The sequence below is a fragment of the Polypterus senegalus genome, unplaced genomic scaffold (assembly GCF_016835505.1).
Source record: "Polypterus senegalus isolate Bchr_013 unplaced genomic scaffold, ASM1683550v1 scaffold_2573, whole genome shotgun sequence".
Lineage (NCBI taxonomy): Eukaryota > Metazoa > Chordata > Cladistia > Polypteriformes > Polypteridae > Polypterus > Polypterus senegalus.
This window is the reverse complement of record NW_024383428.1, coordinates 1-17,883: the sequence shown is the minus strand read 5'-3', so window position 1 is coordinate 17,883 and position 17,883 is coordinate 1. Positions and strand designations below refer to the sequence as shown.

At 37.8% G+C, this 17,883-nt stretch overlaps 1 protein-coding gene across 2 annotated transcripts; it reads left to right on the top strand.

Moving 5' to 3' along the window:
- Positions 1-3,873: 3,873 nt before the first annotated feature.
- On the top strand, positions 3,874-17,193 carry LOC120521502. Of its 2 annotated transcripts, none has more exons than XM_039743079.1 (3): positions 3,874-3,892; positions 7,557-8,056; positions 16,600-17,193. In XM_039743079.1, exons 2-3 carry the CDS (start codon positions 7,681-7,683, stop codon positions 17,076-17,078), a joined length of 855 nt encoding a protein of 284 aa, XP_039599013.1. In that variant the 5' UTR covers positions 3,874-3,892; positions 7,557-7,680; the 3' UTR covers positions 17,079-17,193. The 2 variants fall into 2 exon arrangements, with proteins under 2 accessions (XP_039599013.1, XP_039599014.1); XM_039743080.1 differs by lacking the exon at positions 3,874-3,892 and adding an exon at positions 5,109-5,129.
- Positions 17,194-17,883: the final 690 nt, after the last annotated feature.

Here is a 17,883-nt window from a genome sequence, read left to right as displayed (position 1 = left end):
AAATACACATTGCTAGCATTGTAACTTTTTAAACATATTTTCTTCAAATGTAGAAAACATCAAGTTTACAGTGAACATGGAACATAGAATATACTGCTGCCCACATATGGGCACCAACTTACATAAACAACTTCTTGTGTGTTACTGCAGTTCAATTGGATTCATTGGAAAGCCTGAGTTTAGATTTTTCTGGAATAAAAGGTAAGTTATGAATGATCTTTTAGGAACATTACGACTGGGCACACAGTATATTGTATGTCTTATATACATTGTAAGTGGAAATATGTTTGTCACAATACACCTTGGGAAATGTATGTTTCATTATATTTCAGATATAATCTTTAAAATTTACAGTTAAGTCAATAAATATTTGGACAGAGACAACTTTTTTCTAATTTTGGTTCTGTACATTACAATGAATTTTAAATGAAACAACTCAGATGCAGTTGAAGTGCAGACTTTCAGCCTTAATTCAGTGGGGTGAACAAAACGACTGCATAAAAATGTGAGGCAACTAAAGCATTTTTTTTAACACAATCCCTTCATTCAGGGGCTCAAAAGCAATTGGACAATTGAATCAAAGGCTATTTCATGGGCAGGTGTGGGCAAGTCTGTCGTTATGTCTTATCAATTAAGCAGATAAAAGGCCTGGAGTTGATTTGAGGTGTAGTGCTTGCATGTGGAAGATTTTGCTGTGAACAGACAACATGCGGTCAAAGGAGCTCTCCATGCAGGTGAAAGAAGCCATCCTTAAGCTGTGAAAACAGAAAAAACCCATCCGAGAAATTGCTACAATATTATGAGTGGTAAAATCTACAGCTTGGTACATCCTGAGAAAGAAAGCAAGCACTGGTGAACTCAGCAACGCAAAAATACCTGGACGTCCACAGAACACAACAGTGGTGGATGATCGCAGAATCATTTCCATGGTGAAGAGAAACCCGTTCACAACAGCCAAGCAAGTGAACAACAGTCTCCAGGGATCAGGCGTATCGATATCCAAGTCTACCATAAAGAGAAGATTGCATTAAAGTAAATACAGAGGATGCACTGCAAGGTGCAAGCCACTCATAAGCCTCAAGAATAGAAAGGCTAGATTGGACTTTGCTAAAAAAACATCTAAAAAAGCCAGCACAGTTCTGGAAAAACATTCTTTGGACAGATGACACCAAGATCAACCTCTACCAGAATGATGGCAAGAAAAAAGTATGGAGAAGGCGTGGAACAGCTCATTATCCAAAGCATACCACATCATCTGTAAAACACAGTGGAGGCAGTGTGATGGCTTGGCCGCGCATGGCTGCCAGTGGCACTGGGACACTAGTGTTTCTTGATGATGTGACACAGGACAGAAGCTGCAGAATGAATTCTGAGGTGTTCAGAGACAAACTGTCTGCTCAAATCCAGCTAAATGCAGTCAAATTGATTGGGCGGCGTTTCAGGATACAGATGGACAATGACCCAAAACATACAGCCAAACCAACCCAGGAGTTTATTAAAGCAAAGAAGTGGAAACTTCTTGAATGGCCAAGTCAGTCACCTGATCTTAACCCAACTGAGCATAAATGTCACTTGTTGAAGACTAAACTTCGGACAGAAAGGCCCACAAGCAAACAGCAACTGAAAGTAAAGCCGCTGCATTAAAGGCCTGGCAGAGCATTAAAAAGGTGGAAACCCGGCATTTGGTGATGTCCAGGAGTTCAAGACTTCAGGCTGTCATTGCCAGCAAAGGGTTTTCAACCAAGTATTAGAAATTAACATTTTATTTCCAGTTATTTAATTTGTCCAATTAATTTTGAGCCACTGAAATGAAGAGATTGTGTTAAAAAATGCTTTAGTTGCCTCACATTTTAATGTAATCTTTTTGTTCAACCCACTGAATTAAAGCCGAAAGTCTGCAATTCAACTGCATCTGAGTTGTTTCATTTAAAATTCATTATGGTGATGTACAGAACCAAAATTAGAAAAAAGTTGCCTCTGTCCAAATATTTATGGACCTAACTGTATATTTAAACTATATATACAGTATTTCACATTATATTGTAAGATATGTCCACATATCTTTCAAGTATATTGCAATATTTTTTGTTTTTGTTTGGTTACATTTAGTGAAGATGAGTCCTGAGTGACAACTAGAAGAGGTGTTCTAAGCATAGCCCATTGGAACAAGACCCAGAACATGCCTACTGTATGATACAATCCTGTGCTTGGATGGAATGAAAATAAAGCCACTTCACTTGACTTGATATGTCAGTACAGCCTGTCATGTTGCACTATGAACCACATCCTTTAAAAGCAGAATGAAGCCTTTTTTTCCCACCTTCAAAACATGAAAGCTGCTAGATTTTTAAAATTTGGTGAAACACACAACGCTTTCTTATTAAGTAGTTAAACCCTTCTAAAGGTTCGGACTAACTAACTTCCTCCCACAAAGTTGTAATTCTAGTGAAACCAGGCTAGCTGACCACAAAAGCCATTTTTGTACTCATAGTTCCTAACCCCCATAGTGAAGCTATAAAAAAATCAAATAGTTTTGCTTTACTTAAGAAATTAATATCAGGATATAATAAAAGTTGATTTTACACCAGTAAGATCACTTGTTGAATCCAATACAGTGGAACCTCTGGTCACGAACGTATCCGAACACATACAAATCAGGTTACGATCAAAAAGTTTGCCAAAATTTTGCATCTGTTCACCACCACATGCTCTGGTGGCGAACAAAAACACTGGTGACCAGTTTACCTTCTGGTTCGTACGCACCAATGATTTCCCATTCTCCGTTTCCTATTTTCTTTTGTTTGTGTATACAGGGCCTAACAAAGCAGCTGATGTTGCAAAAGAAGTTACAATGTTAACCAAGCAGAGGCCTCAAGTGCTGGAAGAGGTGGAAAAACTGTTGCTAGTGTGGTAGAACGATAACCAACTTGCAGGGGATAGCGTAAGCGAGGCGATGTAAGGAAGCCAGGAAGATTCATGGCAATTTGCTGAAAATAAATCCTTCTTTGAGTGGTGAAGGTGAGGAATTTAAAGCCAGTACAGGATGGTTTGAAAAGTTTCGCAAGAGGACTGGCATTTAATTTTTTTTTTTCCCTGTGCTAAAAACTCGTAAAAAAAGTGTTTACAGCGATCGGTTTGTAAGGGTCTAGCGCAAACTCTTACAATGTTAGTTTTTTCTGTTCAAGGTTTTCTCAGTGTTATTCAATGTTTTACTATTTAGTTTACTATTACACTGTGCAGTCTATGATATAATTAACTATTTTTGTGCTTAAAAAACTTTAAAAAAACATATTTACATACAGTTTGTACGGTCTGGAACGGATTAATTGTACTTACATACAATCTTATGGAGCAATGACATTCGGGTCGTGACCAAATTGGGTCGCATCCAGAGTTTTGGAATGAATTATGGTCGTGACCAGAGGTACCACTGTATATGCAGCCATCTAACTGAGGTGTGCATGCAGCACCATCCTTAACCCTAAATGTTTACAAATCACATTCTTTTGGTTTATATTTTTGCAGATTTTCAGATTCCTAAATTATTTTAAACTGCTTGAGGGGCCCCAGATAAGAACTGGCATCTCATCCAGTATTGCTTACTTCCTTATGCCTCATCTTGTGTAGGCTTAGGTTGGCTCTGACTCGTTAAATGAAAATGAAGACATACAAAATGGAAGGATGAAAGACTGGTAATCCTAGACAAAAAAAGAATGGTGCTGGCACATTTCCCATTGATATTTCTTGCCTCAGGTGTTTTTATAGGTTTTAATTTCCATTTTTCAGTAAATGAAACTCCATACCCATGTCTCATTTCGAAACTCAAATTTGACACAATAAAAAGGCCATCCTTCACACCTTAGGCACACCTCAGCTGATTGCACGCCTAAAGGTAAGCCACTCTTCTTTCAAATGTATGCTGCTTTACATCGCTCTGCTTGCTAAGACTCAGCAGTTATGCTTACCTACATCATGAATAGAAATAAATTTGTATTGTAACTGTATGCTCATTTTCATTGTACATTACATTGTCTTGTGATGGAGCTCCTGAGAATTATGCTTTTTAACATTAAGTCTGATAGATACTTGTGTGGTGATATATGTGCTCTCTTACAGCTCTTAAGAGGCATTCTACATCAGTTAATATCTTTGCACTATTTGCTTCAATTTTCCCCTAGTTTTCTAGTTTCGGGAAGTGCCCTTCAGGTTACTGTTTAGATTTGAGTGAGTGGTATAACTTAACATATGCATTTATGTTTGTGTGTGTGTGTGTGTATCCTATGATGGAATGGCATCCAGTCCAGGGCTTGTTCCTGTGTTGTAACTGGTGCTACTGGGATAGGTTCCAGATGCCTGTGTAATTGAAAAATATTTTCAGAATGTTGATGGTTGTATACCTATCTAAAATGAAGGGTTAGAATATCTAGGTAAAACTATTAATGTAACATGGCAGGATAGAGTTAAATTTTGAACCTACAACCTCAACAAGAGAAATCCCTGACCTTGTCACTGATCAATCACTGATAAAAGCCAGGTTTCTGGTGAGAGATGGGATTTTCTCTAAGGTCTGATTGAGATTTCCATCATAATCCATTTGTAAATCTAAAGTATTTCAGTATGTGCATGAACCAAAGGCAGAGAGAGAAAGTCATGCTGAAGAAGGCCAGTGCCTGACCACGGGGGAAACATATGACAGTGTTACACAGAAAACATTACAAAAATTAAAAACATTTAATATATATATATTTTTAGAAAATATATTACTACCACTATGAATGTATTTTAAAATATGTTAAAATATACTTAAAGAATAAATATACTACAAGATCTTGCAGTTTACTGAATTATACTATAAAACAGGTAAGTTATGACAGTTTTTGAGTATATTTTACAAAAATATAAAAATATTTTTCTCAATATATTTTTAAAACTAGGAATATCATAGATATTTCAATTTGTCTTTTTTGTATATTAACTAGGTGTCACAGTGGTGGCGCTGCTGCCTCGCAGTAAGGAGACCTAGGTTCACTTCCCAGGTTCTCCCTGCATGGAGTTTACTTGTTCTCCCTGTGTCTGTGTGGGTTTCCTATGGGTGCTCCGGTTTCCTCCCACAATCCAAAGACATACAGGTTAGGTGCATTGGCAATCCTAAATTATACCTAGTGTGTGCTTGGGGTGTGTGTGTGCTGCGCCCTGTGGTGGGTTGGCACCCTGTCCGGGATTTGTTCCTGCCTTGTGCCCTGTGCTGGCTGGGATTGGCTCCAGCAGACCCCCGTGACCCTGTGTTAGGATATAGCAGGTTTGAAGATGACTGACTGACTGTATATTAACTTTCCACTAATAGAAAATTTGTTTACTAACAGATACCCTAAAATTAAAGATATGTCTGGAAACTAATATTGAAGAGATATCTTGTACATTTCACACATTGCTAACTTTTAAAACTAAACTAAACATCATGCTTTCAGTACTCCTGTTTCAGAATCGAATCAAAAACCTTACATCCAACTTGTTAAGACATCAAAAAACTGGATTCATTGGGAAGCAGGGCCTCTGTCTGAATGCTTAGGCTGCTGGTGCCACTAGCATCGCGATCACAGAACAGCACTGGTGTTTTGAACAGAGTGATTGAAGAGTGGGCTGCGTCTCACCATTGGAATTTCCAGCAGCATGATCAGCAGTCTGCATCATAGTTTTTGGGGGGCAGAAATATCTGGATGGCTTAGCCACCCCTACATACAGCCTTGATGGGAAACGTGTTTATTATTCTCCAGGTAAAAACAAAAGCCAAACATGATCACAGAACATAGAACTGAGCACATTATACTGAATGTCTTATAGTCAGCGCATTTACAAACACGTTTGTCACAATATATTAAGGGAGAAACATGTTTTTTACATTTTAACTATTATATTAAAAATATATGTTTGAACGATATATTTGAAATACATATATTTTACATTATATTGCAAGATATGTCCGCATATTTTTGGGAGAATTACAAGGAAAGGAGAGAAATGGTGTGTAAAAGAAAGGTGGTGAATGTCTTACTGTTATACATTAAGAGCAGCAGATAATTTTTAACGCAAAACAGCAAGGATGGGTCAAATGTCACAGACCTGGCAATAAAGTTAAGCACGTTTATTAAAGTTACTTTGCTTATAAATTCTTCGTTTTGTTCTCAACAGTCTGGGCTTTATTAGAGATAACAAATACTTTTTGTGTGAGTGGCTTCTATTGATATACTAAATGACTGTCTTCACTTATAAATGGACAAGAGTGATGGCATAGTAGGGTGGAAAAATTACACAACCAATATAATGATTTAAGCAAATCTTTCATAATCCAGGAAAGGTTCTGTCACTCTTAGCTGCAGGTGTAACAGTATATCTGCACTGCCTTCATTAGGTGCTTGTATCAATTCCTTCCCTACTGAAATCATTTCCAAAACTTGAGGTCACTGTTTTAGATCCTTTAATGGGTTAACTCCATGAAAACTAGGTTGCTTCCACTGATGCTTTGATATAAGTATAAAACTTGGTACAGTAAACAGTCAGTTGCACTACACATTGAAAATCTTACTCTATGTACTCTTCTGGCCTTGAGTATACACAAACTAAACACAGGACAATGTAATTAATGTGCTGATAGTCAACAACCAAGAAAATAATAAGAAAACCTAATTTCCACAATAAATATGGAAGTGCAATGGAAGCATGCAGTATATAGTGCAAATATTATGAGTACTATGTGAACATATAAATCTGATAGTGAGGTTGAAACATTTGATCCAATAACAACCTGTAATACAGATCCATAATTCAAAAGATGAATAGATTAGGTAAATCTGGACCAATGTGCAAGGAAATTCAGATATTGTGAGAGGAAGAGGTAAATGATGTTAATCATTCATCAGATTGCTGTTCCATCATTTTGCAGGCCATGATTAAAAACATCTATAGCATCTGCCTAATGGTAGAAAACTAAAATTTTATTTAATTCAGTTTATTTTTAGATTGAGCTCTTCGTGAGTGTGGAAGCAAATCTCTGGTGCAAGTTCTCCCTTAAAACACAAACAAAAAACATAACATAAAGCCACAGATTTGTTTAAGCAGACAGAAAACAAAGTACTTTAAAACTGATTGACATAAATGGACCACAACAACATCTATCCAATAATTAACTGTTGAGCTATGTTCAGTTGGTAACAAAAAGAAAATCAAAACTCCAGTCAGAGGCATCTCTAGATAAAAGCAAATGCTGGCAACCTCACAGTCAGTTATAACAGTCAAAGTGAGACACAGTCAGAGTCCTGCCTGGCCGACCTGGGCATTACACAGTAAAGTCTGTGAAGGGATTTCCTTTGATCCATTGATTTCAAGTCTTCCAGCATCATGTGTGTCTTTGCCAAGGGCAGCAATACAGCTTGGCAAAATATTTAAACACCCATAAATTAATCATGTGGCATGGCTAGAGACAGAATATTGATAATCTCGGTATGTGTAAATATCCTCCCTCACCATTTACCTTTCTTTACTTTTATTTCACTTTTCAGATTACACTCCTTCACACTTTTGAACCAGCATGGCCACTGACATTTGGGCAAAGTTTTTTCCGATATTTACATTCCTACGAATCTCCAGCATTCAACTAAACCTGAAGACAACAATGTCTATGTGATGTTCCATGGAACAACAAGGGGAAATGCACAACTCATCAGAAAGAATGGCTTCCGACCTTCTGAAGATGGCATGCTGGGAAAGGGAGTGTATGTTAGCCGTGACATTCAGAAGGCCAGCAGATATCCAATAGAAGTTGATCCGAGTCAACGGGTTGTCCTCAAGCTCAATGTGAATGTGGGAAAAGTTGTAAAGATTGACAGGCAGGGGCATCAATGGCAGAAGTTATGGCACTCCAAAGGATACGATACAGCCTGGGTGCCACCTGACTGTGGAATGGTGCCCAGTGGCTTAGAAGAAGATTGCATCTGGGATCCAAGTAGAATCCTAGTTATTGAAGTCATGGCTCCATTTTCAGTGCCTGTTTCCTATTATAGTAAGTAGCATGCCAATTATCTGTTTCAGAATGTTGTTCTTTATTTTTGAGGAAGTGATTAGAGTGGCGGGTCTTCTCTCATGACCTCTCAATGCTGTTATTAATCCATCAGGGTCATTAGACATTTGTAACATTGAAAAGTTTCAATTATATTATATAATGACTCAGTTTGTGTCTAATATCTCTTTTACTGCCAAGTGATGCAACAAAATCTGAAACAGGTAAACTGGAATACATGTTTATATTGTATGTTTTACATACAATGCTGTGATCATCCTGAGATTTAGAAGAATTAAGAAATTGCAAAGAACTATGCAGTGCATGGACAAAGAGTGAAAAAGAAGCTAAGATTGAAAAGTCAAAAATCAGACAAATCATACCGACCAAATAATATTTAATGTTGGTTTGCTGTAATAATACAAAAGACACATAAGAAGAGTTGGGGCACTGTAGTGATCCTCGTATACTGCAATGACCAAAACACAAGACAGAAAATTGTGCAAGACTCTAGACACGAGTAATCTTCAAACTGCCCCAAGGTGGCATTGGTGATGGTTGTGACATTGGTAATCCAGAAAGGGTGGCTTTAGGAGAGTGAAATCCTGAAATGGCATCTGAGATGGGAGCATTTTCATTTATCCCTTCTTTAGATGGGAAAGAGAAAAGGCATTAGACAACAGAGCCACCCTATGGACTAGAGTGTAAGAGTTATTAAATGAGCCCTGCGTTTTTGACTGTGCTTAAGTAGGTTAGTGAATATGCACATAAGCTCTTGTAATGTATTTTTCAAAAATCACTGTGCAGTGGAGAAATTCCTGGAGGAAACTACGGAAGCTCTCAAACAGAGAGCATGCAATATTTTATAGTGTGAAATTCAGATAGTGTTTAACAAGACCAAACTTTAAAAAGTAGAAATCCAAGACACAGGAATAACAAAAGGTTATTGCTGAGATGGATCTGTGGAGATACAAAGATTGTTAGAATAAGATGTAAGATACAACAAAACTAGGAGAGGTGTCTAAGAAAGTACGGGAAAGTAGGTTGAATTTGTATGGACATATGATGAGGAGAGACAATGAAAATGTAGGCAAAGAGCAACGGAAGTAGAAAGTGTAGGAGGCTGAACCTTAGGTGGATGGATAAAGTAAACAAAGACTTGAAGGAAAAGGGTCTGACTAGGATGGAGGTGGAGGACCAAGCCACAAGTAATTGATGTTAAAAATCTTTTGAGGATCAGTGCTGGGGCCACTGCATTTTATGATATATACAAATTATAAAAATATAAATAACAAGCTGGTTAAGTATGCACATGATGCTAAAGTAGTTATAATGCTGGTAATCTAGAATTAGCCAAATCGTTATAAAGGGAACAGGACAGAATTCAGGCTTTCAGTAAACATGTGGTAAATAAAATGTAATTTAACTAAATGTACAGTAATATACCTGCAAAATAGAAATGTTACATTTAAATATACTGTACTATAGGACATTCAACTCAAAAATACACCTTAACAGAAGAAACTAGGAGTCCAGACAGTGTACAGAAGTCTAATAGGATGTTGGATTATTTAGTCCAATGTGCAGAGTACAAGTTAAACTGAGGTCACTCTTAAGGCATATAATACACAAGTGAAGCTCAATGCGGAACACTGTGTCTAATTTTGGTCTTCATGCTGTGAGGTATTAGTTATGACAAAATATTGAAGGTGCTAAACCCTTTAAAATATTTAAAATTAGTAAGGGAATTAGTATGATGGATCCAAGCTTTTATTTTAAAATTAATTCAAAAAGAACACGTTAACACAAATAAAAACATGTTACAAATACTGTAGATTTCAACAAATGTTAAATTGTTACTCTTCATACACAGAACTATAGACTCATCAAGACATTGTCATGCTCTTCTTCCACGATCCACCACGAACAACTCACAACTAATATGTGGTGCTGCTTCATATTTTGTCTACAAAAATCTCCACTTGTCTCCTTCTCAAACATCAACGTCACAATTGACTGTTGTAATTTGTGAATAACAGAATTGGCAAGCTCATTAACGACTGTTTAAAATACAAATTATTTTGGGCATCAGAGCACAGGTCAGTCCTTTTAGATGACATTGACGTTTGTGGACAGCTGTGTTGTGCAATCAGCCATTCTGATAAGGGTACACTAATTAGCAGGACTAACATTGAAACAGCCTCACCTGTGGCAGAAACTGCAGCTTTCATTGTGGCTACAAAATGCACAATATATTGTGAACTGTATCAAGTTATTTATTTATTTCATAATTACCATTTTGTTCATTTCAATTAGGCACAAATGGTATTCCATAATTTGTTTTCCATCATGCATTAATTCATATTCTATATATTATTTGTAGAGACAACGCAAATTTATGGGATGCGACTACCAGTCATTTCTAATAAAATGGGTGTTCAGTAATTTATCTGCCCGAGTATGAAAGAAAGTAGTATTTCATGTTGAAACAACACTGTGCATATTGTGACAGGTATCAAGGTTACTGACGCACAGTTGTGGCTCAGTGTGAGTGCAAGACAGGAGGTCAGGAGAGTCCTCGTGCGAATCAACTGGGTTTCTCCATGACAAGGTGCTGGTTCACATGTCATGTCAATCACAGGCTGCCATCCGAGAATGTGGGTTCCAGAAGCTGAACCATCCACTCTGCAGTCGTGACCTGGCTCCCTCAGATTATTTCCTGTTCCGAGTTCAGAAGAAATCTCTCTGTGGACAGCAGTTTTCAAGTGATGAAGACATCAAGGCAGCTGTCCTGAAGATCAAAACAGAAGATCTTTATTCAAAGGACTTAAAGTAGTTACAGGAAAAGTGGATGAAGTGTATGGAGCTATCAGGCTACTATATTGAAATAAAAAACAACATAACATGAAAACGCTTTTCGTTCCTACTGAGGTAGATAAATTATTGAATGACCCTGTTTCATTTTTCTAAAAGACTACTCTTCATGCAAGAAAATGAACTTATACTAACTGAGTTTATACTACTGCCACTCTAAAAGCACATACCTTACCTTTATACCTTTATATATTCCTAATTTCACTGGAATATAAAAAAACAATAATTACTAGAAATAACTTTGCATTGTAACCGTATTCTCATTTTTATTCTATGTCACCTTGTAATGAAGTTGGCTGTGAATTATGCTTTTTAACATTAAGTCTGATTGACTGGTGGATGTTGGCACAAATTCTGCCTAACAGCTCCAGTGGTATTAGTTCAAATTCTACCTCAGTATATGTCTTTGCACTGTTTGCCCATTGATTTTGCTTTAGTTTTCCCCTTATTTTCTAAATTCTGGAAATGAACTTCAAGTTACTATTCAGATATGAGTGGGTAGTATACCTGAACATTTGCATCTGTATGTGTATGTGTATATCCTATGATGGAATGGCATCTTGTCCAGGTTTTTTTTTTCTGTTTTGTACCTGATGCTACTGGGATAGTGTCCGGATGCTTGTGTAATGGAATAACATGTTTGGATTGTCAATGGTTGTCCATCCATCCATTTTCTAACCCGCTGAATCCGAATACAGGGTCACGGGGGTCTGCCGGAGCCAATCCCAGCCAACACAGGAACCAATCCTGGGCAGGGTGCCAACCCACCGCAGGACACACACAAACACACCCACACACCAAGCACACACTAGGGCCAATTTAGAATCGCCAATCCACCTAACCTGCATGTCTTTGGATTGTGGGAGGAAACCGGAGCGCCCGGAGGAAACCCACGCAGACACGGGGAGAACATGCAAACTCCACGCAGGGAGGTCTCCTAACTGCGAGGCAGCAGCGCTACCACTGCGCCACCGTGCCGCCCTGTCAATGGTTGTAAACCTATTTAATACAAATAATTAAATATCTGGGTAAAACAAATAATGTAGCATGGTTAGGTAGATGTATGTATTTCACTTTTTTTAATCTATAACCCAACAAGAGAAATCTCTGACATTTACCTACTTACTGATACATCTAATCACTAATTAAGGCCAGGGTTCTGGTGAGATGAAAGATGGGGACTTATCTAAGGTCTGATTGAGATTTTCATGGTAATCCATTTGAAAGTCTAAAATGTTTCGGTATGTGCATGCACTAAAGGCAGAGAAAGAGATAAAGGCATGCTCAAGAAGGCCAGTGGTTGTCCATGGTCCATGACAGGGCTCCAGATGGCGACTAAAATGGTCTTGACTTTCTATTTTGCGACTAGTTTTTTCATTCCAGTCGCCGGTGGCGTCACTCTCTCTCAATCTAAGAAAAGTTTTAAATTTAAAGTAGCAGAAACGGCTTTTAATTATGTGCGAACACTCTCTGCCCACGTCTACCTTTCCTATTACACTATCACGTGATTAAAGTGAAAGAGAGGCATCATTTGACACGCCCACTCTGCTTCAAACGTGACCTCGCTAATTGCTGCGGATAGGGATCTGAAATAGAAGAGAATCGGGCCACGATTACTCCTCGAATTCCGTCCTAACTTTCCATGCAACACGCAAAATGGCCAAACGAAAAATGTCTGACTTTTTCTCAATGCCCACTCGTCCAAATCCTGCCTTGTCTACTTCTGAACGAACCAAAGATAATTCAGTCAGTGGGTTAGCTGCGGTACAGCCACCGGTGCCCGGAAATGTACAGTTATTAAAGGATGACAACTCCGTCCCGTTAGCAAAGTCTTCTGTGCCCGCGGCTCCGACGCCTGGATGACCATTTAAAGCGGCTTGAAATTGCTGGTAAAACAGAATTCATTTGTGGTATGAGCCATTTTAAAAAGGAAACTGAAAAAGCATGGTGAGAGTAAGAAATACAAGAATGCCAGAGACTGTGTGATCGCTAGGTCTGCTCCTCGTGACACCCCCATAGCAAAGGCAGAGCAACGTGCTTGTGTGAAAGTGACAGAAAATGAGATGAAAGAATTTAAAATAAAATTCAATGCAGCATATATGATTGCCCTGGAAGAAATACTGTTCACAAAGTATAAATCTCAAATTCTGCTGATGAAGAAGAATGGCATGGATGTGTCAAAAGCATATGATAATGATACAGCATGTGCAGAGTTTGTAGGTTGCATTGCAGATGAACTAAAAAGTAATGTGCTGGAAGAAGCTTTAAAGATAAACTACATCTCTGTTATAACTGATTGTGGAACAGATGTCTCAGGGAAAGACAATGTCATCACATACTGTAGGTATGTATCTGATGGAACACCTAAGACTCATCTAGTAGGTTTGGCTGGGATTGATTATGGTCATGCAGAAGGGATTCAAAACACCATTAAATCACTGCTTCAGAATGCTAACCCAACCAACCCAAATTGGTGGGTACATAAAATGAGTGCTTTTGGAGCAGATGATGCAAGCGTGAACATGGGTGCAACAGGGGGATTAGGGGCACTTTTCAGAAAAGAGATAGGTGAACATGCTCTGTCTTTCCACTGTCTACCCCATTGGCTGGAACTGGCAATGTTAAACACACAAAGGTCAGTGCCAATGATTGAAAAAGTTTCTGACCTTCTTCAACTAGTGAGCAAAACGTATCATGTCAGTCCCAAAAGCAAGCGGGAGCTGAAGGCTATAGGAGCAGAGTTAGGATGTACAGTACGAAACCCATCAGCAGTAAAAACTCAGCACTGGTTGCCACACATTTATCGGGCACTCTCAGTTTTTCTCCATTCAAACTATGCAATGGGTCAGGGGCAGTACACTGCTGTGCATCATCATATGGAGCACCTTGCAGTCATGTCCAAAAATATAGACATGAAGGGAAGAGCCAAACACATTGTTCAGCAAATGGAAAGACTGTCTCTCGTTGCCTTTTGTCACTTTTTACATGACCTTTTTTCAGATGTCTCAAAGCTGAGACTTACACTTCAAATAATTTCTCATATACTTCCTCAGGCAGTTGCTGCAATTGTGGACTGTGTGGTCACAATTAAAGGATTGAAGAAAAATTGATGGAGAGCTAATTTGAGAGAAGGGAAGCTGCAGGAATTCTTACAGCACATAGGTTATCAGCCTGAAGGTTCAGTGCAACAGGAAGGGCCATCAACAAGCAGGAGTGAGAGGGTTGCAAGTAGCCACACAGTCATAACCTTCCAAAATGTTAGATTGAAAGGCCCCCAAAATCAGGCCACATTCAGAAGTGATCTAAAGGCTGCAATTGAAAAACCAGTTGACATTACTGTTAAAGAATTGGAGATCAGGTTTGCAAACATGATGTCGTGTTACACAGCATGGACATTCAAAAGGATCAGAAATCATCAAGTCATTTTCAGTGTTTTGTCATGAATCATGACCAGAGTACATTGAGATAGACACACTTGTTAAATGGTACAGGGGGCTCTCATCAAACAATGGTTGTGATGTCATAGCTGTGCAGAAGGAATGGCTAATGTTGAAAATATTAGGAAGGGTCAGTTTATGGATAAGACTTACAGTGTCCTATGGACAGTGATGCTGAGCAAGGAGCCGTTCTGTACAGATTTTAAAAATCTGCTTCACTTAGTCGAAATAATGCTGGTGCTTCCGATATCTGCAGCTCAGTGCGAGTGAGGATTTTCAGCACAAAACAGACTAAAATCAAAAGTGCGCAACTCCCTAAGTGTAGAAACGCTGGAAGACTTAGTAAGGATCAGTACAGAGGGCCCTACACTTGAACTTTTGACCCAGAGCCCAGTGTAAAGCGCTGGTTGTCAGCCAGCAAAAAAAAGTGCAGACCAAAGTATACTGGCTGGCCTAATGATGCTGACATTGTAATGGTTAGTGACATTGAACTTGAAGAGTAATTAATTTCTTTATATTTGTACACTCATTGCGAAATGATTATTTCAGAAATGATTGTTTATAATGTTTATTCTTCTGTTATTATCTATAAGACCTTGCAGAGGACACTAGTAGGCAGGTCAAATAGCTCAGATAGGAGAAAGGAAAGGCAGCGTGAAGTAGACCGAAGAAACAAATAAACAATACAAGTAAATATTATTTGTTTATTTCACATTTGGCATGCGGTAGAGATTATGGCTCCCAAAAAAAACATTTGGCTCCTAAATATTTTGGGTTTAGGAGCCAATGGCTCAATTTTTTCTGTCTGGAGCCCTGATGGGTGAAACATAAGACAGTGTTAGAGAGAAAATGTTACAAAAATGAAATATGAAAATTTTAAATATATTTGAATTTTTTTATATAATATAATATATTGCTACCACTATGAATATTTTTAAAATAATGTAAATTATTGCGGTGTTTGTATATTGCAAAAATACTAAAATATATTTCTCAATATAAAGAATTTTTGAAAAGTAGGAATATCGTATAGCATATATATTACAACATACTTTGAAATATACTGTATATTCTACTTTTAAAATATACTATACAATACATTTTATAGTATCTAGATATTTCAATATATTTTAGTATTTGTCTTTTTTGTATATTAAATTTCCACTAATAGAAAATTAGTTTAGTATCAGATACCCTAATACTGTAGATCTGAAAGGTAATATTGAAGAGATATACATATAACAAACTGCTAACTTCTTAAACAGTTTTCTTTGAAATGTCAATAAATATCAAGTTTCAGTAACCCTGTTTCAGAATCAAATCAAACACCTCACATCCTACTTGTTCTGACATCAATAAATAGGATTCATTCATTGGGAAGTAGGGCTGCTTTTGGAATGCTTAGAAAATAATAAATATAGCAGTGCAATGGAAGCATTCAGTATAAACTGCAAATATTATGACTACTAGTGAGGTTGAAACATTTGATCCAATAACAACCTATAATACAGATATCATAATTCAAAGGTGAATATATTAAGTAAATTACTGTCTGGACCAATGTGCAAGGGAATTCAGATATTGTGAGAGGAAAAGGTAAATGATGGGCATCATTCATTAAATTGCTGTTCCATCATTTTGCAAGCCATGATTTCACACTTCTATAGCATCTGACTAATGGTAGAAGATTAAAATTCCATTTAATTCAGTTTTTTTTTTAGATTGTGCTCTTCATGAGAGTGGGAGCAAAGTGCTGGTATAGGTTCTCTGCTAAAACACAATTACAACCATTACATAATGAGTACACAGAAAGCCACAGATTTGTTTAAGCAGACAGAAAACAAAGTAGTTTGAAACTGACTGACAGTAATTTTGAACTATTACTAGTTGGTAACAAAATGAGGCATTCCCAGATAAAAGCAAATGCTGGCAGCTCCACAGTCAGTTATAACAGTCAAAGTGAGACGCAGTCAGAGACATGCCAGGCCGACTGGCTCTCCATCTCCTCCTGGGCATTATAAAGTCTGTGAGGCGATTTCCTTTGATCCATTGATTTCAAGTCTTCCAGCATCATGGGTGTCTTTTCCAAGGGCAGAAATACAGCTTGGCAAATAGATTTAAACATCCATAAATCAAATCATGTGGCATGGCTAGAGACAGAATATTGATAATCTCGGTATGTGTAAATATCCTCCCTCACCATTTACCTTCCTTTGCTCTTATTTCTTTTTTCAGATTACACTCCTTCACACTTTGAAACCACTGACATTTGGACAGAGTTTGATTCCAAAGTTTACATTCCTACGAATCTCCAGCATTCAACTAAACCTGAAGACAACAATGTCTATGTGATGTTCCATGGAACAACAAGAAGAAATGCACAACTCATCAGAAAGAATGGCTTCCGACCTTCTGAAGATGGCATGCTGGGAAAGGGAGTCTATGTTAGCCGTGACATTCAGAAGGCCAGCAGATATCCAATAGGCGTTGATCCGAGTCAACGGGTTGTCCTCAAGCTCAATGTGAATGTGGGAAAAGTTGTAAAGATTGACAGGCAGGGGCATCAATGGCAGAAGTTATGGCACTCCAAAGGATACGATACAGCCTGGGTGCCACCTGACTGTGGAATGGTGCCCAGTGGCTTAGAAGAAGATTGCATCTGGGATCCAAGTAGAATCCGAGTTATTGAAGTCATGGCTCCAACTTTTAGTTAATTAGCTAATCCATATTCAGTCATTTAAGCATCTGTCTTTAGCTACTGAGAGAATTTTATATGTAGAGCATTGCTGACAGATTGTTGTTCCTGAAATAAAAAGATATTTTACTTTACACTTGCCTGTTTGTTATCGTTGTGAGTGGCATGCCAATTATCAGTTTCAGAAAGTTGTTCTTTTATTTGAAGAAGCGAATAGAGTGGTGTGTCTTCTCTCCAGACCACTCATTACTGTTATTAATCCATGAGGTTCATCAGACAGTTGTCACACTGAAAATGTCAAAAACATTTAGATGTTGACTGAGTTTGTGTCCAAAAACCTGTTACTGCTAAGTGATGCAAAAATTGGGATAAACATTTATATTGTATGTGTTACATACAATGCTAGAAAATAACGTCCTGAAATTTAGAAGAATTTAGAATAAATTAAAAAGAGCTATGCAATGGATGAACAAGGAGTAAAAAATAAAATTTTCGGTATTCAATTATTGAGGAAAAAGAAGTTCTGCTTGGATTAAAAAGTCTAAAATCAAACAAATGATAGGAAGCAGATGATATTTTTCTTAGTTTACTGTAATAATAGAAAAGACAGATACGAATAGTTTGGACACCATTGTGATCCTCATTTATTGTAAAGGCCAAAAAACAAGAAAGGAAATTGAGCAAAAATCTAGACGTGAGTCTTCTTCAGACCCAAGATGGCGTTGGTGCTGGTTGTAATGACTGTAAGCTAGAAGTAGCGGTTTAGGAGAACAAAACCCGGATGTGACATCAGCGATGGTAGAGTTGTAAATCTTCCTTTCTGC

Bases quoted from the DNA above. Each gene is read 5' to 3' on its own strand.
- LOC120521502 (XM_039743079.1), top strand. From the start codon at position 7,681: ATGTTCCATGGAACAACAAGGGGAAATGCACAACTCATCAGAAAGAAT. The intron at 8,057-16,599 runs GTAAGTAGCATG...TTCTTTTTTCAG, and splicing joins AGTGCCTGTTTCCTATTATA to ATTACACTCCTTCACACTTT.